The sequence below is a fragment of the Pseudorca crassidens genome, chromosome 10 (assembly GCF_039906515.1).
Source record: "Pseudorca crassidens isolate mPseCra1 chromosome 10, mPseCra1.hap1, whole genome shotgun sequence".
NCBI lineage: Eukaryota > Metazoa > Chordata > Mammalia > Artiodactyla > Delphinidae > Pseudorca > Pseudorca crassidens.
Genome location: NC_090305.1, coordinates 19,445,523 through 19,470,053, shown reverse-complemented (window position 1 = coordinate 19,470,053; position 24,531 = coordinate 19,445,523). Strand labels below are relative to the sequence as shown.

The 24,531-nt window shown below is 37.8% G+C and overlaps 1 protein-coding gene across 7 annotated transcripts in view; it reads left to right on the top strand.

Annotated features, from left to right (window-relative positions):
• Window positions 1–24,531, top strand: part of GPLD1 (glycosylphosphatidylinositol specific phospholipase D1) — an 85,749-nt gene that overhangs the window by 38,771 nt on the left and 22,447 nt on the right. For all 7 annotated transcript variants that reach the window (XM_067752127.1, XM_067752122.1, XM_067752126.1 and 4 more), the window contains 10 exons: window positions 797–852; window positions 9,214–9,292; window positions 12,387–12,484; window positions 12,981–13,091; window positions 13,876–13,924; window positions 14,564–14,618; window positions 19,926–20,033; window positions 20,257–20,284; window positions 20,388–20,527; window positions 23,481–23,546. In XM_067752127.1, coding sequence (XP_067608228.1) covers window positions 797–852; window positions 9,214–9,292; window positions 12,387–12,484; window positions 12,981–13,091; window positions 13,876–13,924; window positions 14,564–14,618; window positions 19,926–20,033; window positions 20,257–20,284; window positions 20,388–20,527; window positions 23,481–23,546 — 790 coding nt within the window. The remainder of the gene's footprint in view (window positions 1–796; window positions 853–9,213; window positions 9,293–12,386; window positions 12,485–12,980; window positions 13,092–13,875; window positions 13,925–14,563; window positions 14,619–19,925; window positions 20,034–20,256; window positions 20,285–20,387; window positions 20,528–23,480; window positions 23,547–24,531) is intronic.

The following is a 24,531-nucleotide window of genomic DNA, read 5'->3' as shown; positions in this document are numbered from 1 at the left end:
ATCACTGGAATCCTATATACAGGTTATTTGTGGGCTGTGACCTTGTCTCTCTTATGGTATAAATGCTTATAATATGGTAGTGGCTATATTTTTGTTGTATGAATTAAAAAAACATTGGATGTGACTTCCAGTAGAAATAAGGTATCACCTCTGAATGTCTCTTCATAATTAGTGTTGGTTGATTCTAAGGAGATTCAGGGTGTGGGCGCACGTATCTTTTGGGTGTGGGCGTGTGGGTGGAGCAGGTGGCTTTTTGAGACTTTTGTCCTTCTGAAGTAGTCCAGTGATGAAGCACTTAAGGAGCACTGATTCAGTCCATGGTTTAGGCCCTGTATTGTGTTTCCTACTTGGCTTTATCTACCCCAGTGAGCTGCAAAATATGATGATGACAACTTCTGTTTATTGAGTTCCTGCCACGTGTCAGCCATGAGCTCCTCACTTAGCATTTATTTTCTGTGGTTCTCTTAACAAACCTGTAAGGTAGATATTATTTACTTAATTTTACATAGGTGGGAACCGAGGCCTGGAGAGGTTAAGTAACTTACCCAAGGTCATAAAAGCTAGTTAAGCAGAAACTTTAAATCATCATGCAATTTTGATTTGTATTATAACTATAAATATTGTTTGAATCTAATTATAGCTAATGAAAATTACTAGTACAAAGTTAACTTTCATTTCCCGCTTCCTTGACAGTTACAACCACAAAATTATATATTTTTCTTTTAAAATGATCTCTAGGAAGTTCTGTTTTCAGTTATAGTTGAATTTAATTGATTTATGTATTTATTTCTCTCAGGTCACAGAGCTCTGGAGCTTCTCCACCTTCAGGATAGGACTGTTAACTACAAAGAGGTAAGAAGTTTGATTTTTTTTTTTCCTTCCTTGGGCATTAACTTTCTATCGTAGGTGACAAACAAAGGTCCTAACAGATATTGAAATAGTAATTTTAAGAGTCATTTATATGTCTTTATAAAACATTAATATTTGGGTTTACATGTATATGTCTCCTCTAGCACAACTTGAACACATAATAATTTAAATAATATCATTGAAATATTTTAATTATATTAATGATAGTTTGAAAAATATTTGAGAGCATTTAAACTGAAATCTTATTTGTTCTTATAAGGAAAGGTTACACCTAAGATGAGCCATTTATTTTCCACCACTTATCTCTGTGTGCTGTATATTGCATCAGAGCACACAGAGAGAATTGCATCACCGTGAGAAGAAGGAAGTATTTATTGAGAAGTATGCCTTGAGATAATCCTTCCAATTTTTCTGCCTACTGTATTCTTGGTAGGACTAGCTGATGGCTCACCTTTAACCATCCTCAAATTAGTTGAACCCATTCTGGCCCTATACACTCTTTCTAGTCCTATAGCTAAATAAAACTTTGTGACAAAGATGATTCTTAAATATTACCTTTGAGAGAAATGGTTAAATTCCCTCATGACATCAGAATTGGATCAAATTATTTACCAGTGAGTCTTGACAATCCAGTATGGAAATCAGTATGGTTAAAAACAACAACAACAACGGAACTGAAATCTAGCATCATCCATAAATCACTTTTAGTCATTAGTTTCAACTTCCTTATCCACCAATTTAACAGGCCCTCTAGGGGAAAAAACAGCATTTATATTTGATTGTCATCTTCCTTGACCCTGATAGAAAGTCGACAGGAAAGAGGAGAAGCAAGAATCTAATTCATGGTGTGAACAATCAATCCTGAGCAGAGTGATTTTCTAGTAGAGGCATTCAAGCTCCTATCACTAACTTAAAGCATGTTAAATGGACACACATACTTCCCCTCAGCATTGGTCCTAATCCAAATACTGATGTCATCATTGGAAATGTCCTGAGGATACACACCTCCCCCTTTTAACTTATGAAGACAGATAGGGATTACTTTACCTTTTATCTTGTTGTCAAAAAATTCCTTTTCAAGGATTGGTGATCTATTTTATATCTCCATATGTGGGAAGCTTTGGAGTTTCTCTTTCTCCCTACTAAAACCTGCTCTTTGGTGACTGCTGGACTCATTGGTCCAGTTTGGTGAAAGGATAGAGAGGGAGGTTACCCAAAGGATGCCAGACAGACCCCCACAGGCTGGCGGTATCTCAGCAAGCCCTGCACATTCGGGGTCTGAGTTTTGTTGGTTCTGGGATTATCATTTGCTGATACATCCAGAGGTGACTACATTTTAATGACTTTGACTTACCCTAATCAAGTTAATAAGAGACTAATGCATAAAGCTGAGAAAACCAACTTACTAAGTTATAAGAACTGTAAGGACCAAGTGTACCTCACATTGGTGGTCATTATTGCCCTGATTTTATTCTCTTTCTGCAACAATAAACAGAATGTGGTATGGTAACCAGGAAACCAAAACAATGGTATTTGGTTGGTTGCTGTCCTCTCTTTGCTCTGCTCCTCCCTCACTGCCCATAGAATAGATTTCGTCTTTTCTGATTATAAAATTAATAGAAACTCATTGTAAAAAAAAAAAAAAAACTTAGAAATAACCAATGTTAACATTTTGCTTTAAATCATGCCAGGCATTTTCTCTGCATTTATTAGCACTTTCTCTCTTTTTTTTAAGTTACGCATTATTTTGTAAACTTGCCTTTTTTGTCATTTACCATATCAGAGATATAGTCATATATCTGTTCATGTCCATATCAATAGACATCTTCAGAATAATTTTAAACCATTACATATTTTCTGTACCGTAATTCATTTAACCAGTTCCTTATGTTAACTTTTTATTTTGAAATAATTTAAAACTGATAGAAAAGTTGAAAAAATTAGAAAAATAATTCTTGTATGCCTTTTACCCAATTTCCCCAGTTGTCGATAACTTATCCTTTTTGCCTTTTGAGCCTCTGTATACGTATTGATTTTCCCCTGAGCCATTTGAGAGTTAGTTGCTGACGTGGTAATCATTACCCTTCAACACACCCTTGTGTACAGTAGTTCCCCTCATCCTCGGGGGATACATCCCAAGACTTTCAGTGGATTCCTGAAACCATGGATAGTACCGAACCTCATATATACTGTATTTTCCTATACATATGTTCATACTTAAGATAAAGCTTAATTTATGAATTAGGCACAGTAAGAGAAACAACAATGACTGATGATAAAGTAGAACAATTAAAACAATATACTATAATAAAATTATGTGAATATGGTCTATCAAAATATTGTACACATTTAATGTCTTTTCCATTTTATCTAAGCACTTAATCACACACTGTGGCTGTAACTTTTACAGTTTGAGGTGCAGCAGCAAAATTAGCACAATTTTCCTTCTTCACAATTTCATGGCTAGAAGGTTTGTTCTTACTGTACAGTAGTTCTTCCTGTATATCTTACTGTATATCAAACTCATCATACACTTTTTTCCCTTATTAAGTCTACAGTGTTCACCTTTTCACTTAAAGGAAGCACTTTACAGCTTCTCTTCAGCATATCCAAATTGCCAGCATCATCATTCTTGTGCTTTGGGGCCATTATTGAGAAAGATAAGAGCTACTTGAACCCAAGCACTGCGCTACCTTGATAGTAGATCTAATAGTGGAGACAAATGGGCAGGATACACTGGACAAAGGGATGATTCACGTTCCAGGCAGACAGAGCAGGATGGCTCGAGATTTCATCATGATACTCAGAATGGCGCCCAATTTTAAGACTATGAATTTTTTATTTCTGGAATTGTCCATTTAATATTTTTGAACCATGGGTAACTGAAACCAAGGAAGGCAAAACCATGGATAAGGAGGGACTATATTTCCTAAAAACAAGGACACCATGTATATACATATACATATATATAACTACTATATGTATCTATATAACTACAGTATAATAATCACAATCAGGAAATCAACATTGAAATAACACTATCACCCAATCCTCAGGCTCTTACAAATTTCACCAGTTGTCTCAATATACTTTATGGTTCCAGGAGCATGTGTTTAGTTGTCTGATCTCCTCCAACATTTAACAGTTCCTCAGGCCTACCTTGTCTTTATTGTCCTCAGTAGTTTGAAAAAGTACAGTCTAGTAACTCCGTAGAATGCACCTTCATTTGGTTTTGTCTGATGGTTCCTCATGTTTAGATTCTCCTGCAGGTTATTTTTGGGCAGAAATATTATAGACCATTGAAGTGATGCTGTATTCTTCTCATTGCCTCTTACCAGAAGGCACATGATGTCAACTTGTACCATTTCTGAACTTTTATTTCAGCTATTGTATTTTTCAGTTCTATAATTTCCATTCAGTTCTTCTTTATATCTTCTATTTCTTTGACTCTGTTTGTTTCAACTGTGTTCGTAATTGTTCACTGAAGCATTTTTATGATGGCTGCTTTAAAATATTTGGCAGATAATTCAAAACATTCTGCCATCTCAATGCTGGCATCTACTGATTATCTCTTCATTCCTTTTGACATCTTTCTAGTTCTTGGTATGATGAGTGAACTTTGATTGAAACCTGGACATTTTAGGTATTAGGTTATGAGACTCTGGATCTTATTTAAACTTCCTCTTTTAGTTGTCTTCTTCTGATACCAGTCAGGTCGGGGAAAGGGTTGGGGACACTGCCTCCTAGCTGCCAGCTGGGGTTAGAATTCAAGGCTCCCCACTGGGCCTGCCCTGATGCCTCTCTGGCCAGGAGGGGTAGGAGTGCCTAATTGCCACTCCTCACCATTGCCTCTACTGATGTCAGAAGGCAGAGGTGGCCTCTTATTGCTGGCTGGAGGTGGATGTTCTGACTTCCCTTGGGCTTCTTCTGACACTGCCCCCCTCCCCAGTGGGGATGGGGAGAGATTCCTTGTTACTGCCAGTTGGGATTGGATGCCTAGGCTCTCCTCATGGTCTCACTGACATCAAAGGGTAGGGGTAGGGGGCAGGATGGGAGGGATGAAAGTCCTGGCTCCCTCCTTAGCCTTTTCTGATACCACTGAAGTTGGGGCGCTGGGGCACCTTACTGCAGCCTGGTGAGGGGACAAGTCTAGGCTCCCCACTAGACCTTAGCTGGTGGTGAGGAAGGGTGGGACCACAGGTTTTTCTGTGATGTTTACCTGGAGTAGAAAGGTTATTGTGTGGAAGTCCTCTGTCTTGCTAGGCTGTCCATTTCCTGGTCTGTGGCTAGAGAGAGCAGGCTTTTGTTGTGGCATTGTTTTGTTCTGTCTCTACCCATTGGAGTTTCTTGGTGGCTGGCTTTTCCATTATCCAGTTTGGGATATGTGAAGTAAAAAGAAAATCCACAGAACTCACCACAGTGTTATTCTTCAGGTCCTGAGTTTCTTAGCCAATCTGCATACTTATCTCCACCTTTAGTCATCTTATATTCGTTTTGTATACAATGCCCAGGGTTTGAGTTTTATTTAGCAAGAATAGGGAAAAGTACACCCACTTCTGGAAGCAGAAGTCCTATTGATGTTAATTTTATCTCTTGGTTAAGATGGTGTCTGCCGCATTTTTATATTGGAAAGTTAATAAATATTTTCTACTTTTTAAATTAATTAGTAAATATTTTGTGAGGAGATATATTGAAGTAATGTAAATATCCTGTTTCTCCTCAAACTTTTTAGCATCCATTGCTTATTCTTGCCTGAAATAATTTTGGTGGTTGCCAAATTGTTTATCTGATTCCATCATTCCTTCTACATTTATTAGTTAGCATTCTGCTGTAAGGTAGAGCTTTTCCTTATTCCCCATTTATCTATTTCTTTATATTAGTATACAGTCATGGATTCCTATCTCATTCAGTGGTTTATATCACATTACTAACATTATTTATCTTGATGCTCAAACTGTCCCAGATTTCACTTGAAGTTGGCTTTTGTGTCTGTCTCTTTACCTATTTAAAACCCTGAGTTCACACAAAAACATCTCCAGTTCCAACCCATCAGCACAGGATTTATTCTAGCTTTCTCCATGTGTGTATCTGTAGCTCCTTTCTCCAACAGTGAGAAACCTGGCCTCCATCATCCTCAATATATATTCTTACACGCTAGATCTCCTTGTATGTGATCCATTACCTGGCAAATCCCTTCAGCCCTGGCCCTGCTAGTCGAATCCCCTTGGCCCAGAAACAAATAAAAAAAAAGAAGGAAAAGACAGGGAAGATATACATGACCAAGAAAGGGTTAATATCCTTAATTGTTCATGTATTTCATTGAAATTTCTTTATATTCAGATTCGGAAATGGATTCACTTTTATGGTCCATTTTTTAAAATTATTTTTTCATTTTTGCCAATTTCATATGTGAAAACGGTATTTTGTTATTGGTTTAATAGACATTTAAACGATTGATTTACTATTAATGAGGTTAAATATATTTCAAGTGTCTATTGACTATTTCTATCGCCTCTTCTGTGAATTGCCTATGTCTTTTTTTTTCATAAATTTATTTTATTTTTGGCTGCTTTGGGTCTTCGTTGCTGCGTGCGAGCTTTCTCTAATTGGGGCGAGCGGGGGCTGTTCTTCATGGCGGTGCGCGGGCTTCTCACTGCGGTGGCTTCTCTGTTTCGGAGCATGGACTCTAGGCATGTGGGCTTCAGTAGTTGCGGTACATGGGCTTAGTTTGCTCCACAGCATGTGGGATCTTCCAGGACCAGGGCTCAAACCCATGTCGCCTGCATTGGCAGGAGGATTCTTAACCACTGCGCCACCAGGGAAGCCCTTCCCTGTGTATTTTGCTCATTTTTCTATTACGATACTAATCTTGATGTGGAGAATGGCTTATTTATTAAAGATAGTAGCCTGTCATGTGTCAAGTGATTCTTGTGGTTATTTATTTTTCTCTTAAATTTGTTTCTGATGCTTTTAACCATGCAGAAACATTTAAATTTTTGTGTAGTTAAGTGCATCATCTTTCGTGGTTTCTGCCTGTATGTTTTCCTTAGAAATATCATTCCCACTCTGAGATTAAACAAATATTCACTTAAGATGTGTCTTGTTAATTTCATGGCTCTATTTTTGACATTTAACTCTCTAATTCATCTTGTATCATTTTGACATAAAGCATGATAGTGATCCAGTGACCTGTTGTTGGTAATGTCAACTTCAAGTCAGCGTCACCTAGGCTAAGTATGGATTCCCTGCAAAAATGGAATACTCATTGCCGTGGGATTGTGCTAACACAATTGTTGATTACTCCGTCCTTTATTCATCTCTATCATGCATTAAATTATTATCTATGCTTGAGTCTGTTTCTTTACTCTTCTGTTTCATTGATCTGTCTCTTTTGGTTCTGATATCATACTGTTTTAATTTCTGTAGCTTAAAAATACATTTTTATATCTGAAGGATACCTCCTCCCTCTGTACTTTTTTTCCCCCTAGCAGTTTCTTGACTATTTTTCTGACACCTTTACTTTTAAAATTTTACTTTAGAATTATTTTTCCCTGTTAAATGACACAGCCTCACTGGGAGATGCAGATTCAACAAGTCTTAATGCATATAAAGTGAAAAACAGTGGCTGGAAGGTAAATATTCAATAAGGTTAATTATTACTTTTAAGTGGCAAAAGTCCAACTCCAGCTATCTTTAGAAAAGAAGGAGACTTTATGGGTTCATGTAACTGATAGACCTGAGAAAGAGCTGGACCCAAGAGGTCTAGATGTTTCTCTCTCTTCTAGTGGAAGACACTGGCCATCCAGGACTCAACCTCTAAGTTTAAAATCCCCGATGAGAGGAAGGTATCTTCCCCACAGCTCTAGCTGAGAAGTCTTGGGGAAAGTTCTAGCTGAACTAGCTTCCATCAAATGTGCAGCTCTGAGCCAAGCACTGTAGTGGGAGTGGATATGCTGGCCTTGTACCCCTATGGTCAGCCTTACTGATCAGTATGGAAGAGATTCTATCTTTAGAAGACCGGGGATGAGACACTGCTTGAAAAAGCAAAAACAAAAAGTAGATGATACTATATTTCCTTATGTTTTAAGTTCTTTGAGGTACTTCTTTGTTGCTTTCATATATAGCCTATGTTATTAGTAAGTCCCTACTGAAAAATTAAAAAGTTGGAGTGCCAGACTTCTACTTTGCCCATGGTGTCAGAGTTCATTTGCAGATCATGGAAACCCCTCTGGCTAGCGTATGCTGAGAGGGGCATAAGACCATGTATTAGGGGATTCAGTGCTGATAAACTGTGAGAAATGGAGGAGCGAGCTCTAAGCTGAGTGTCCAGAATGGATTCCCAGGAAAACACGCAGAACTGGCCTGCCAGGACCACCATGCAATCAGACAGCCACTGTCCCATTCACTAGCTCCACATCCAGCTGTCTCCTGTGTGGTTTGGAAAGGAAGAAGCCACCACCTTGACTGTTGGCTCTGGGGTCTCATCACCTCAGCCACCCTCCGTACAAGTAAAATAGATGCCCTGCACTCTGCCTGTGATCACCTGGGCCCCCTCCACCTTTGCTGAGGAAAGGCCAAGCACTTCCTTGCTGGCTGAAGGAGCAAAAGAGGGAGAAGTGGGCTCCTCAGTAGAGGCTGGGAAATGTACTCTTCATTTTCTAGACTCTGGCGTGCATCTGGGTACAGCCATAAAGGGGGTCGGAATGGGATGGAGTGAGCCAGGCCACCAAGGAAGAATGCTGAAAAGAACACCTCTACCACTGACTTGTACATCATTTTAATGGGGGAAAGGATATTTTTTAACTCTCCAAAAGCTTATAATCTTAACCTTTAACTTATAAAGGATATAATCTTACTCTAAAGCACAGGTAGCAACTCTAAACATATGTGTGTGTGTGTGTATATATATATATACATACACATATATATGTACATATGTCTGTATTTTTCTCATTTCACTGATTGTCACTAGATCGTTGAAAATTTTACCACACACCAGTTCTGGGTCAGTGAAATAGCCTTGGGGAAATCCTGCTCTAGTGGGTGGACAGAAGAAGTGAAAGGAGATAAAATTCAAACAGGTGATTTTTGCTACTACTTAATCAGCCTGTCTGCTTTTGGTAGGAAAGAACTTGAAGTTCTACGTGGCAGGGTGCTGTTTGGATTATACATGAATTTTTATAATTTCTTTGTTTACGCCTTCCTTCCTGAACTCCTTCCTTCCATCACCCCCTTCCCCGCCATCACATTGTTCTAACTTCCCAAACTTGGAGATTGACTGGGCCTGCTTTTCCCAGACTGTTGACGCTTGCCCTCTAATCTCTATATTTTCCTGCTCCCCAGCTGTTACTTGAACACCAGGATGCATATCAGGCTGGAACCGTGTTTCCTGATGCCTTTTACCCCAGAATCTGCGGAAGAGGTAAGCGAAAGATTTATAGACCAAATGGTGTCACTTTTCCTTGGGTGATAGCAATAGCTAGGACTCAAAAAAATATAAAATAACACATTATATTTTCTACTATTGTTGATCAGTGACTTAGGTGCATTTTCCATTTAACCAAAGCTTACCTGCTTAAGCATAGAAATTCTGAAAGCTTTATTCTAAGCACCCTGACTTGCTTTCCTGCTTCATGGCAGTAAGAGAAAACATTTTGAAAGAAATCAAAAGGTCTGAGTTTTTGTTCCTTCTATGTTGTCTGTTAGCATGTGACCTTGAAAAAGTCACTTCCATGCTGAGTCTCAGTTTCCACATCTAAACACAGTAATATCTAGTTAATTACTATTTAATTAATAGTAATAATTAATGCCTGCTTTGCAGCTTTACTGAATTGCTGTTGCCATTAATGCATGTTATTTTGTCAAGTCTTATGCAAATCCAAGGTAATGTTATTAGTGAACCGGGTTTATGAGTTGTTTCAGTCTGGGCCCTTGGAGGCATAGAAGAGATACTCAAACTGAATAATCTGAGGGGAGTTTTATAAGGGAACAGTTTACAAAGGTGTGGACAGGACACAAGAAAATTGCAGGGCATAGTGCAGGGGAGGGGACAGACACAGCTGCGGGGAGAGGGTCACTTGATGGGGCCAGACCTTGAGTCAGGGACGCAGCCAGCCCCCTGTGACCCCACAGAAGGGGAGCTGGGAGAGTGAATACCCCACCCTCTCTCTCCTCCTTTTCTCTGATCTCCTGTCAGTTCTCCCCATTGGCCAAAACCAGCCCACCTCAAGCCAGAGGACAAAGTATTCAGTTGAAGCAGGTCACCTCAGAGGAACAGTGCAGGAGGGAGAAGGACGGAAAGTGAGTCTGGGGGGACCAATGAAAGACATCCAGTACATTGGGTTGCCACATAAACCATTTTTGGAGTCTTAGGGTCATCAGCCATTATCTCATTTTTTTTCCAGTACAGTGATACATTTAAAGTCAATGAAATGTTTACAGCTGCTCACGCCTCTAGTTACGATCCCAGATAACTCAGCTTTTGTGTTTCTCTATTTGTACGTTTTTTTTCCTGTTTCCCTCTTAGTCTGTTCACTATCCTTTCTCTATCCTATTATTATATTTTGCCTGCTTGTTGTAGTTCTTTCTAATAATAGGATAACCTATAACTTCTAATTTAGCATTTCCCAAACTGTATTTAGGAGGCTTTAATGTCTCTTGATATTTTTAACAGCTTCTTGTATCTTGCACAGAAAAAGAAAGAAGTAAAAATGATTTTTTTGTCAATTAAATTTGAGATACTTTTGCTTACCATATGCCCTTTTTAGAGACCAAAAAACCCCAACACAATAATAAAGGTTCTGAGAAGAGTGTAAGAGGAATGCAAACTCCAGCATTTTCTCTCTTCTTTTTTTTTTTTTAAATACATCAGTAGATAAGATATACCCTTTTATCTGTTATAAAGATTGGGACCAGTATGTGACTGAAGTGAAAAGGTCAATTAGAATTACAAAACATGTACCATTACATGGAATTTCACCCAGACTCCTCCTAGATTTTCTCAGTTTTTCTAAATCTTACCTTTCTCTCATACATATCTACTTCAACAGTTTTTTCTTCTTTGGTGATTCACTTTTATTGCATCTTTCGAAAGGACTTAAATTTCTTAGATACTTAGTTGCCAAAGAAGCCACTTTTTGAACTCATATTTCATCAGTTTACCTAATTAAATTCTATCATCATAGTTACAAGGACAATTGACTTAATAAACAGGATTAGAAACAGACATGGCTGACCTACCATAAACTGTAACAGAGCCATGGGGACCGAGATGCTTGGGCCTATGCACAGTGGCCTGCTAGTTGCCAGCATCCAGCAGTCCTGGGATGTGGCTTTCTTTTGCTTCCAGTCCATATGATTTACAGAGGGAACAAGGAGCTTCGGTTAATCCAGCAATTTGGTTAAATGAAGTTTTGTCAAAAGAGCTACTGGTATACTTAATTCTGGATTTTTGCTGTATTCTGTAGAATAGGAATGGTAAGTTTATCTCTAGGAAAACTGTTGGAGAAAATCAGATTGCTTAGTTACAACTTCTTTGAAAATCATCTTCAGAGAGACCAGTGATTTAAAACTGGTTAGTAGGTCTTTGTTGTTTATATATATATATATATATATATATATATATATATATATATATATATATATAAAAATAGTGTATATCTGTTAATCCCAAACTCCTAAATTATCCCCCTCCCTCCCTTTTCCTTTTGTAACCATAAGTTTGTTTTCTATGTCTGTGGGTCTATTTCTGTTTTGTAAATAAGTTTATTTGTATCAAGCACAGGGGACTATATAACCTATAATGGAAAACAATCTGAAAAAGATGTATATGTATAACTGAATTACTTTGCTGTATACCTGAAGCTAACACAACATTGTAAATCAACTATACTTCAATTAAACAAAACCCGATTAGGTTATTTTTAGTTTCACAACGGTATAAAAAAGTTGACCTGAGAGATCTGAGTGGAGTTTTGCTTTTGATTGCCGCTGTGACACGTGACACTCCCTGAAGAATCTGGCACTTGAAGGTTTTGAGTAGATGTCAGTTCCTGTCTTTTTCACCCCTCCTGTGGGAATAAAGAGGCATATGAGACACCCCATTTAAAAATATTATAAACTCAAATGCTTGAAAGCCTTTGGAGTATCTACTTTTGTCTTTTGTGCTGTTAGGGAGGCTGACTGTGATGGAAAAGAAGATTGAAAAAAAACCCCAAAACCTAAAAAAAAAAAAAAAAAGGTTAACTTATCTCCTTAGCTTTAAGGCACAGAACTTAAATACTTCCAGCTTTTCTTGCAGCCCAGATGTTTCCAGATGCTATGAGCAGTTAAGGCTCCTTTTTCTTTTGACTGGCCCTTCTGTTCTAGAGGCTTCCTTGGAACATTGACTCAGGAAAATAAGAGGCTTGGAGGGAAGGCGAAGGGACGCAGTAACACATCAGGTGGTGGTGGAAGATTTGATTGAGAATGTCCAACTTTTTAAGGAGGAATTCTGAGGGTTGCTTTTGTTTTGTCAGGACAATTTCATGAAGTGTCAGAAAGTACTCACTGGACTCCATTTCTTAATGCAAGCATTCATTATATCCGGGAGAACTACCCCCTTCCCTGGGATAAGGTAGGCACAGCCTCTAAGCCTAAAGATACTCAGTTCCTGCCAAGTACTCTTTCTGCTCCTACATTAACCCCATTTGTGACCCGCAACCCCACCCCAGACTCTGTGAGGGCTGCTCACCGTCGTGCCTGCAGTGCCAAACACAGCATGTGGGACATAGTAGATGGCTAGTTAATACCTGAATAAATGATGGGTTTGTGTTTTGAAATTTATACCTTCAATTTTATCTGCAATAAATGATGTTTTAAAAATTTGGGCTATGTCACTTGGTCATTTTGTTCTAATAGTAAATTAATCTGAAAGCAGTTTCAAGGCACTCGAAAACATTTTTAAAAGTCCTTTGTGTTTTTTGGGAAACTACAATATACCTGTCTCTGATTTTTTTTGTTAAGTCTCGATGGAAATGAATTCATCTGTATTAATCCTTTAATAAGATTTTTATAAAATAACCCCCCCCCCCCACACACACACACACAACTCTAATTTGCTCATTTGGCAGGACACAGAGAAACTGGTAGCTTTCTTGTTTGGAATTACCTCTCACATGGTGGCAGATGTCAGCTGGCATAGCCTGGGTATTGAACAAGGATTCCTTAGGACAATGGGAGCCGTGAGTACATATCTTCAGGTTTTAATGGCTTTATGGGAGTGATACTGTCATACCCAAGATCCAAAACTGACCCTCTTAGGAAAAGGAAAACTTTAGGTTATTCAGATTCACATGGAAACAAGACTTTGCCCAACGCGGTATTTGTTAGATTTCCATCTTTCCTGTTCATTCCTCTTACTCTTCTTGCTTCCCGGGCAAATTCATCCACGTGGGCAGAATGACCAATGTGCACTGAAAACAGCAATGGATGTGATATTCTGTTTTAGTCACAAACCATATTTGAAAAATTGTATGTTTTATTCAAGCTGTACCTCTTAACAAAGGTATAAATACCTACTACTTGGTTCTACCGTTTTTAAAAGTAAGTTCACATGTTTTTGTTTTCTTTCCTTCTTACTTTTCTATATGAGGATGCCGTATCACCACTAAAAATTGTGATCTTACCTGGTGACTTAGCTTCTGAAAGTCCCCTCTGGTCATTCATTGATATTAATACCGTTCTGTACCAACTTTAAACTTGCACTTAGTAGAGATTTTCCATGCATCCTGTTCGATGCAAATGTCTGCAGTAGCTTTATCTGTCTCAAGATATTAAGTATACAACTCAGCTGCCAATATCATTTTTTAACAAATAAAGCAATAAAATTAAATGTTTCTTTGAAAAGCGAGTCCATCACTAGGCATTCTCAACAATCATTGGGTTAGACTGTCACCTCTTCGCGACTCACTTCATTGTGGGCTTTAATTTGTGAGATATAACAAATGGGTCTCTTTTTTTCCTCAGATTGATTTTCACGGCTCCTATTCTGAGGCACATCCGGCTGGTGATTTCGGTACTGTTTATTTACATTTACCAGATTTTCTTTTGTGCTAGTTATATTTCACTTGCAGTCACTATTGTACCTTAAATGTGTATTTTTAAAAATCTCTTGCCACTAGCTTTCTACTTTAATATTGCAGTTTGGAGTACAGTAACACCTCATTTCATATAGAGATATACTTCTGTAAAGTTGCATGTTTTTTTCGGTAAAAAAACCCCATTACGTTTTATCATTTATTTGCGTCATTATTTTAGAAAAGCGTTGCTTTTTAAATTGGATTTAAATTCATTGCCTAGTGTCTCCTAATACTTTAGCTTTAAATTGGTAAACTCCATCTTTTTTTTTCTATAGTAAATTACCTTTAAATATACAAAGTATTGGTGAGTGGTGTTTACCTACAAGAACCCTTATGGTCCTTCTTAAAGTAAAAAACCTTTTGGTTATATGGGTGACTCTTTCTTAATTCATGTGTTTCACTAAAATTTTAAAAGATCACTTTTTCTTAAAGACGTGCTTATACCTAAAACAATGAATGGGAACCTATAACAATGTGAAGAACTAATAATCTGGATTGTGCAAACTTGTGTTCAAAGAAGCATGCTATGTGTTGTCACTAACTCACCAGATGCAAATATTTTTCTCATATCATAGGAGGAGACGTGTTGAGCCAGTTTGAGTTTAATTTTAATTACCTCTCACGGCACTGGTAAGAGCAATGTACATTTAAATGTGTGATACCAAATGGCAGTTAGGAGCTTGACTATTTTTTCCTTAGGAAATATAACTTGCAATGTAATTAGGAGCCTTCTGCATTCGTAAATTTTGAAAAGTAAAACTAAAGATTAGAATAGCCTAAGTAGATTCTTTTAAAAATTTGTGAATTAGGCCAAACGTATAAAATAATGTATTTTTATAAATAAAAAAATTAGATGATGCACACTGTGTGGCTGCCACCTAGCTTAAGAAGTAGAGCATTGCTGGTCTCTAGAAGCTCCAAGTCCTTCCCGCTCTATCACATCACCTTTTCTCCCACCAGATGTAATCACTACCCTAGATTTTCTTAATCATTTTCTTAATCAACTAAAGTTGCTTTTCTCTATAGTTTTACTACATGTAGCTATATCCATATGCAAAATATTATATGGGTTTTCATTTTAGATAAATAGAATTACACAGCATGTATTTTGCTTAAAATTAAATTTAAATTTAATGTAATTAAACGTAAAAATGTTTTTGCTTAAAATTATTTCTCTGACATTTAATCATATCGATATGTTCGGCTGTAGTTCCTTGATTTTCACTACTATATGGTCCTCCATTGAGTGGATATACCAAAATGACTTCATTCTAATATTGATGGATGTGTAAGTAGTGTAAAGTGTTTTTGCTTTACACATAGTGTTGCCATGTACTTTTTTGCACATGTATTTTTGCACCAGAGGGGAATGTCTTTCAAGCAAGTGGCACCAGAAGTGGAATTGCTGGGCTGTAGGGCTTATGCATGTTTAACTTAAGTAAATAATCCCAGACTGTCATTCAAAATGGTCTTCCCAATTTGTACTCCCATCAGCTTTGTTCTGCTTCTTGTGTGTTCTCCAATACTTGGTATTGTCCAGCTTTAAAACTGTTCTAACCTGTTTGGTGTGTAATGGTATCACCTTAAAGTTTTAATTTGCATTTCCCAGACTACTAATGAAGTTGAATATTCTTTTGTATTTTATCGATTGTTTGTATTTCATTTTAAGTGAAAACATTTTGTTTGGTTTTTAGCCTATTTTTCTGTTGGGTTGTTCTTTTTATTTCTGAGTATTCTCTGTATATTCTGGTTTCTAATCTTTGTCCATTTATCATTTATTTGTTATAAATATCTTTTTATAGTTTGTGGCATGTCTTTTTACTTACGGTGTATCTTGATAAACAGAATTTGTTAATTTTAATGTAGTTGAATATATCAATCCTTTCTTTTGTAATTTGTACTTTTGATGTCTTATTTAAGAAATCCTTCCCTACCTTGAGGGAATGAGGTTATTCTCCTACGTAGCCTTCTAAATCATTTATAGTTTCATTTCTTAACTTTATATCTTTAATTTACCTGGAGTTAATTTTTTGTATATTCTGTGACAGAAATTTTACTTTTTTCCTGTAGAGATAACCGATTGTCTCAGAACCATTTATCAATAGTCTGCCCTTCCTCACTGATCCGTAATGCCCTCTATGACATAAATTAAAATTCCGTACATATGTGGGTCAGTTTCTGGGCTTTCTATCATGTTCTGTTGGTCTAATTGACTTTCCCTGAGCAATACTGATTTTTTAAAATTACAACAGCTTTAATACATTTTGACATCTATTAGGGCTGATTTCCCAACCTGTCCTTTTTCTTCAAATGTATCTTGTCCCTTCTCTTGCCTTGGCTCTTGGTAGGATCAAGTTGCCAAGTTCCAAGAAAAATCTTGTTGGAATTTTGTTTAGAATTCTATTGACTCTAGAGATGAATTGGAAGAGAATTAACAATTTTGCAATATTGAGTCTTCTTATCCAAAAATATGCTATGTTTTATTTAAGTTGTCTTTAATGACTCTAAAATTTTATAAGTTTTTCCATCGAGGTCTTACACATTTTATTAGACTTAGTACCATAAATGGTAACTTTTGGAAACAATTGTATTTTCTAATTGATTGCTGGTATATAGAAATGTAAGTGACTTTCTAATTTTGTTTTTGTATCTAGCAACATTTCTTAGCTATCTTATTCTAATTATCAGGAGATTCTTTTGAATTGACTCACAATTCATAATCTACAAATTGTAACAATTTTTTGAAATTCATTTATTTATTTTTGACTGTGTTGGGTCTTCGTGGCTTTTGCTTTTCCTTTTCAGTCTTTATACCCATAATTTCTTTCTTGCTGTATCATATTGGCTAGTATTTCCAGTACAATAGAAGTGGTGATATTGAGCATACTTTTCTTGTTCTTTATTGTAAAGAAAATGCTTTCAATGTTTCATCAAGTTTGCTCTAGATTTTTGGGAGTATCCTTTATCAAATTAAGGAAGTTTCCTTCTATTTCAAGTTTGTTAGTAGTTTTTATTATAAATTAATTTCATGTGTATTGAACTCTTATTCTTCATCTGTTGAGATAGTTATTTGTTAATCTGTTAATATAGTAAATTATACTAATCTATTTGCAAGTATTAAATCAACTTTACCTCCTGGCACAAAGCCAATTTTGCAAAGCTATATCATCTTTTTTTATATTTGCTTCATCTCTTCTTGATGTTTAGGGTTTTTCCATCTATTTTTATGAGTTAGTTTGTACTGTAATTTTCCTTTCTTCTATCTGTGCTTGGTTTTGGTATTAAAGTCATCCTGGCTTCATGAAATCAGGTGGGGAGTATGCCTTCCTTTGCTATTTTCTGGAAGTCTGTGTAAGATTATAACTTTGATTTCTTGAATGTTTGGTAGAACTTGTCTGTAAAGCTATCTAGGCCTGATGTTTTAAAAAGTAGGGACTCTTAAGAAACTTTTAAAATGGTTTTAGGACTGTACAGTTTTTCAGTTTCTTCTTAAAGAGTTTTATATTGTTCTAGGACTTTTCCATTTTGTCTAAGTGTTTAAACATTTTGGCATAAGGTAGTTCATAATGTCTTATGCTTTTTTCTTGTTTTATTTGTACCTATGTTCCTTTGTTATCCATAATGTTTTTTATCCTGCCTTCTCTTATATTTTTAAACAATTAATCATGTCTAATATTTTTAGTTTTATTATTAAAAAAATAAACTTTTGGCTTTGTTGATCCTCTTTACTATATGTTCTTTTTCTCTTTCATTATTTTTTCTCATATTTATTTTCTTCCTTCTACTTTTCTTCGGTTCCTGTGAAATTTGAGTCTTGATTTTAAGGTCTAGCATATGATCAATTTTTATCAATTTTCCATCTGTACTTGAAAAGAATGTTAATTCTCCAATTTTTGATTTAATGTTATATATATACTTATTAGCTCAAGCTTATTAAATGTACTGCTCAAATCAGAAGATTTGTAAGCTATAATTAAGATAGTCTTACTATTTTTATCTGGTTGGTCTAACAATTACTGAGAAATTTGTTTAAAAATCTCCCCCTGTGATGGTTGAATTTTTCAGTTTCTCCTTGTAGTTAGTTTGCCATACATGTGTTTGAAGATATGTTGTTAAGTATATTCGAGTTTTAAAGTCTTATATTTTTCTAGTGAATTGAACTTTTTATCTGGTGATTCTTTATATCTCACAATGCTTATTGTCTTCAAGTCCACTTTACCAGATATTACTGTAATTACTTTTTGTTGTTTGTTTTTTCTTCATATGTTTACTAAGCAGTCAGGTGACATAACTCTAACCCTCAGTCCCAGCCTCAGCCCCTGAGCATGGAGAGCTGAGAGTTGGGAGGAGTGCTTACAGAACAAAGAGGAAGTAGAGCTGGGGGCTTGGCAAGTTGCCCATTCCCATCCCTGGTCCATCTACCTTAGAGCGAAGGGAGGCCCAGAACCAACAGGTCACTCCCAGATCAGATGAGGCCAGCTGGGCTTTGGATGTCCCAGGAAGAGGTGGTGGTAGCAGTGACATGAGGTTTCTCTAACTCTCCACACAAGGTCATCTGCACTGGATTAGACGTCCATTTCAAATTGTGCGCCATCAGGGATCTTGTCTTCTTTTGGTTATATTCACTGGTGCTTGAATTACTCGAGGCTTGCATTAGAGTTGTATTTCTCCAGAGAAGGTTTGTCTTGCCTTCTGCATGCTACCTCAAGGCACCACCTGGGACCACATTAAGTTACTTTCAACCCTTGAAGTTCTTCTGACCACACAGCTGGCATGAATGAAAGACAAAACATTTGTGGGGCTGGGTAGTTGTTACCGGTTCTCAGGGGAGATATTTTCCCCTCTCTCTATCCTTTGCCAAGATGAAGATAGGCAGGTTTCTTTGCTGTCCTTGTTGGTATGTTGAGTTTATTTCTAGCTAATATTTGTGCAGAAGGTATAGCCTTTAATGAGGAGTCTCCTCTGAGATGGCCCACTTTTGGCATTTGGTGGTTCCTATACTTTATCTCCTGTCTCCTGCATACCACACAGCCATCAAACAAACAAAACAAAACAAAAAACTCCTAGGTTCCCAGGTTTAGCAGATGTCTCCAGGGCAAAAGCTGGCTTCCCACATGCTTACCTCCCAAAGTTTCCAGTTTCAATTTGTTTTTGGCTTTTGGAAAAATTTCACTTTCTTGTTAGCTTGGTGATTCATCTAAACAAATATTTTTGTTATTTTGTCTAGCGTTTTAAGCTATGTTTATGGGGAGGACCATTCTGGTGCGCTTGTGAAGTAAAAAATGGAAATCTCAATAGATTCCTTCTTATAAATACACTAAAATCAGGTTTTATTGGTTGTGATTTCTGTCTGGTATATTCTAAGGTTTTTTTTAAATAAAGATAAAAGATAACAGTATAAATCTAATTTTTAAAATGCTTCTCTTCTTCCAACTGAAATAACTAATATCTGTGAACCAAAAGATTGACTTAGAATTCTCTTTTACTACCTTCCACTATGTACTCTGAAAGTAGGATGTTGGGGTAAGGAGCCATTTTTGGTGTTTTTAAAACAATGATTCTTGAGAGTAATTCAACTCAAGAGAATAAAAATACTTTATATTGCTCCTTGAACTCTGAATTCACAAAACTAAACATTCTTTTTATATTTTATAGTTACTTATCTTTGTATAAATATTGGATTAGGGTACCAGTTTGCTCTGCAGCATTGGACAAATTATCAAACTTTTCTGTGCCTTAGTTTCCTGTATGTGAAGTAGGACTATGATAGCACTAACCACTCGGGGTTGTTGGTAGGATTAAATAGATAATGAATGTAAAGCCCTTTGCATGGTGTCTGGCACATAATAATCCTGGAATAACTGGTAGCTGCTACTGCTGCTGTTATTATCTTCAACTTCAGAATCAAAACAACTCTTATTCTAATGCTTTTCTCAGGTATGTGCCTGTTGACGATCTCCTGGAAATTTATAAGAAACTCTATGGCCGAGAAGTCATCACCAAAAATGCCATTGTTGACTGTTCATACCTCCAGTTCTTGGAAATGTAAGTGTAACTAGAGGAATATTTGCAGTCGATTTTATTGTGACTTCCTTAACTTTCCAATGTTTTAGTTTTCTGAGAATGGATATTGGATTTATGGATTTTGCTTGTTCAAAGGCAGTTGCTTGATAGTGGATACATGTTGCTGGAGTCTTATCTTCATTAATTTGCCTCATTTCTTTGTGGAAACCACAGCTCACGGTCAAAATTATTGCTTATGTTGCAGGTATGGTGAGATGTTAGCTGCTTCCAAGGTAAAGGCGTTTATTCTTCAAAATCTTAAAGTGTTATAAAGATACCATGAGAAGCACTTGATTCATTTATTTATTGACTTATTTTTCTTTCTCTGTGCCATAGCTTTATCCCACTTATTCTAGAAAGTCCCCATTTTTGGTGGAACAATTTCAAGAATACTTCCTAGGAGGACTGGATGATATGGCATTTTGGTCCACTAATATTTACCGTCTAACAAGTTTCATGTTAAAGAATGGGACCAGGTGAATTCTTACTCTATTTCTCCTTCCAATCACTCCCTGCTTTGCTACCCTGTCCCCAACATAACTCTCAGGTTTTTCAATTGATCAAATGAAGAACAAGTAAGTCTCATGAAGTGCTATCCTCTCCTAATCAAGAAGGAAAAGAATGGGACTTCCCTGGTGATCCAATGGTTAAGACTCTGTGCTTCCACTGCAGGGAGCATGGGTTCGATCCCTGGTTGGGGAAGTTCTACATGCCACGTGGCGTAGCCAAAAAAAAAAAGAAAAGAAGGAAAAGAATGGAAACTGTTCTCTCAAAACTCCAACTAGCTCCCATCTGTTTAAGTTTGCTGATGTCTCTCCTGTCTTAGGGATGAAGAGGTAGATATTGCAAGGTTTGTGGTCTGGGAGAAATGGCTCAGGTGGGAAGGAATCTGCTTCCACAGCTGGACTGCATCTGTTTCTTTTGGGAGACCCCATGCTGTGGGCTGGGGTGTCCACCTCCCCAGGCTCCAGCAGTGGATGTGGCCATCCTCCTCTCCACCCGATCGAGCTCTCAGGGCTCTAGGGTTTAAAAGTTTACTTCACCTAACCCCCGCACTCCAAAATGAAATTGGAAATGAATGCATTCATAAAGCTCAGGCTTCTGTTGGAATTTGACATCTAGCCCAGATGGGACAGTTGCTCAACCTCCAGCTCTTCTGTTCCTCCCCAGCACACCTAGGAGGAGCGTCCATCAGAGACTCAGATGGCGTGTAGAAGAGGGTAGACTGGTCTTGTCCCCAGATCCAGCTGTAGTAGACATTTCGGCTCTCACAGAATCTGTTCATGGCCCGAGGGAGCCAAGGTTCTCTCAGAACCCATGTCCGACCCTACCGCTGAGGATGCAGCCCCTCCCTCCCACGCTGTTGAACTGAGCAGGGTAGGGATGGGTCTGGATAGGGACCCCTGGAGGCAGCACCTGCTGCAGGGAAAGGGCAGGGTGGGAAGCTGAAGCAGCAGTGGGCAGGGAGAAAGAGGGTTCTGTGGCAGGAGCTGCACTGGGGTGGCTATTCTGGGTGAGGATCATAGGAGGGTTGGGCTTTTTAAGTTCAGGGGCCTGTATGAGCACAGCTCCAGAACGGTGTACACTGCATGATGGTCCTTTGCCCTTAAAACATTTGCTAGTATTCAAAGAATGTTAACCATAATTATATATTATATTTTATATTATATACACAACATATGTATATATATGTGTGTATATGTATATACAACACAATTATATATATTGTGTTGATTTGAAACAAAATTCCCTTTGATAAATTCAACCTTAGCCTTGCTTCTAAGACTCGGCAAGTAACAGCGTGGCAGATGGAAACCATCCGATATGAATAGCACTTTTAATAGTGAAAATTAACCTTCATTGAAATCCCAAGCTCTTTTATGGCTGTGGGTGTTTCGGTCCACGTGTGTCGTAGAGAGGATGAACTTTGGAATTTAAGAGACGTGTCACTGTCTATTGAGCTATCCCAAGCAAATTGTTAAATCTCTCCAAGTCTTAGTTTCCTCATGCATGAACTGTAGGCAGTAATAATTCTATCTTTCTCATAGGGCCTTGTGAGGAGTAAATGAGATCACTCATGTAAAGGGTGTAGCCTACAGTAAGCACTTGATAAATGTGGGCTACTAGTAGTAGTGTTAGAAAAAAGTTAAATTTATATTGGAGGGATTCATAACACATGGCCATGTTAGAGTGAATGACCTACATTTATTTGTTTTATAAAGTCCAAGTGTATTGATCCTTAAATTGGAAAAACAATTTTGGTGTTTGTCTTTGGCTCAGTTGTCCAACATAGTTAAGGAAAGTTCTGTAGCTGGACCTTATTCTTTAATTAGGAGGAGATAACTGAGAAAAAACAGATTTCTTGTCTCTTGATCTGTCTTAATTTATCAAGGCAGAAAATTCCATGAATTGATTGTATCTTTACAGACATTTGCAAAGAAAGATTCATCAGAATTTATGCAACTTTATGGGAAATATGGAGAATGCTCCAAAGAAAGACAATGCAAACTCATGACAGAAAGAAAAGCATATGTATTTTCACATTATAACCACTTCTTAACTTACTGATAACGTGATCTTCCAAAGCAAATTTGTGTTACTTGAAACTCATAGTATATTTTCCTAAAGAAACAGTGAAATAATGGTAGTTATGTTCCCAGCCAGAACTCTACTTAACTCAAAAAGTATTTGTAATTGTAGTGCTAACCTTGTAAGGCTGCCGTCTAAATCCCGGTGGTGCAGAAAAGAGAATTTGAGGAAAAACCTTTTCCTCAGCTTAAAGCTGTGGCCCTAAGAAAGATTTTGATGGGAAAAGTTTGCCTTCAGCATCTTTCACCTCTTTTCTGAATTCCTTTTCCAGCAACCAGTCCTTTTGCCCCAGGCTCATACTTCCTTCATAACTGCCCTGAAACTCCCTCAGTGACCTCCAAAGCTTCCTCTCCTTCAGAAGAGTCTTCATTCTGGAAGAGACTCTTACAGTGTAACCTTTTCACTTGTAGAAAGGGATACTCAGTTACCTATTATTAGTTTATAAGTTTTTGTTTTTAAAGGAATGAGAATGAAAAATCAAAACATTGAGCATAGATGGGCAAAAGGTGGCACAGTTGGGAATCAGTTTCTTTCTGTCTGTAACTCTGAGATGGTTCATGTCAGCAGGGAGAACTCAGCAGGTGGAAACGGGAGGGAAGGGGAAGGCTGTGAGTCTAGGGTGACCAGCCGTGTGGCGCTGCCTGGGTTACCGTAATAGCACCTGCATATCCACCCTCATTAAGTAGGACTCAGGCCCTTTACCAGTCCTGCCTGGCTAAGTCATAAAACCACTGCATGAAGACTTTTGGAGGTGGTTTGAAATGTTACACTGATTCTCAGAAAAATTCATGCTTGAAAAGAAGGTAGAAAACTGCCTAACTCATTTGACTATTTCCCCAGTAACTGCAACCTACCTGAGAACCCTCTGTTTATCGCATGTGGCAGCCAGAAAAACCATACCCACAGGTAAGTGGATTCCAAAATGGCTCATAGAAAAAGAACATCTCACTCGCTCAGAGGGGTGCTCAGTAGACTCTGAAAGCATGGGCTTTGTAGACAGAGGTTCAAATTCCAGGGCTGCCATTTATAGCTGTGTGAGTTTTAAACAAGTTGCCTAATTATTTTTGAGCTGCAGCTTTCTCCTTTGGCAAACTGGAATAAATGCATATCCTACTCCCAGAATTATGGTGTGGATTATGTGCGAGAATGGATGTAGAGCAATTAGCACATTAGTAAGTTGCTCATTAACTGGTAAATGAGAGTTAATAGTATTATTATTATTACCATCATTATTGTCATTATTCATAAAGTTTGGCCCAATTCCACCCTGCAAAAGTAATTATCAACAAGACAGGGTGGGGAGAAGTCCTCTCAGTTTCTGAGGAGGAGGGCCAGAGGGTCTGCTTTGTATTCTAGGGGGTGGTGTTCCCTGCTGGACTCAGGTACCAACCACCAACCATTCATTCATGCATTTAATCACTATATTCATCCTAATAAATATTATTCCTAATAATACAATAAAGCAGTACAAGTTATAAAATAATATTTCCTCATCACTATGTGCCAGGAACTAGTTCAGGCATTTAGAGACCTCATTGTGAACAAGACAGAAACAGTCTCTGCTCTCAGAGGATGGCGGGTGGATGGGCGCTGTAAATACCCTTGAGTATTAGGAAGGACAAGTGTTGGGTGCTCAGGATGCACCACAGAGCGTCCTAACTCAGTCACAGGAGACTTCCTGTGAAGAACTGATGCTTCAACCAAGATATTTAGAGTGAGCAGGAGTCCGATACTCAAAAAGAGGCCATTGCAATGAAAGATGCTAAGGTGAGGGCTTCCCTGGTGGCGCAGTGGTTGAGCGTCCGCCTGCCGATGCAGGGGACGCGGGTTCGTGCCCCGGTCCGGGAAGATCCCACATGCCGCGGAGCGGCTGGGCCCGTGAGCCATGGCC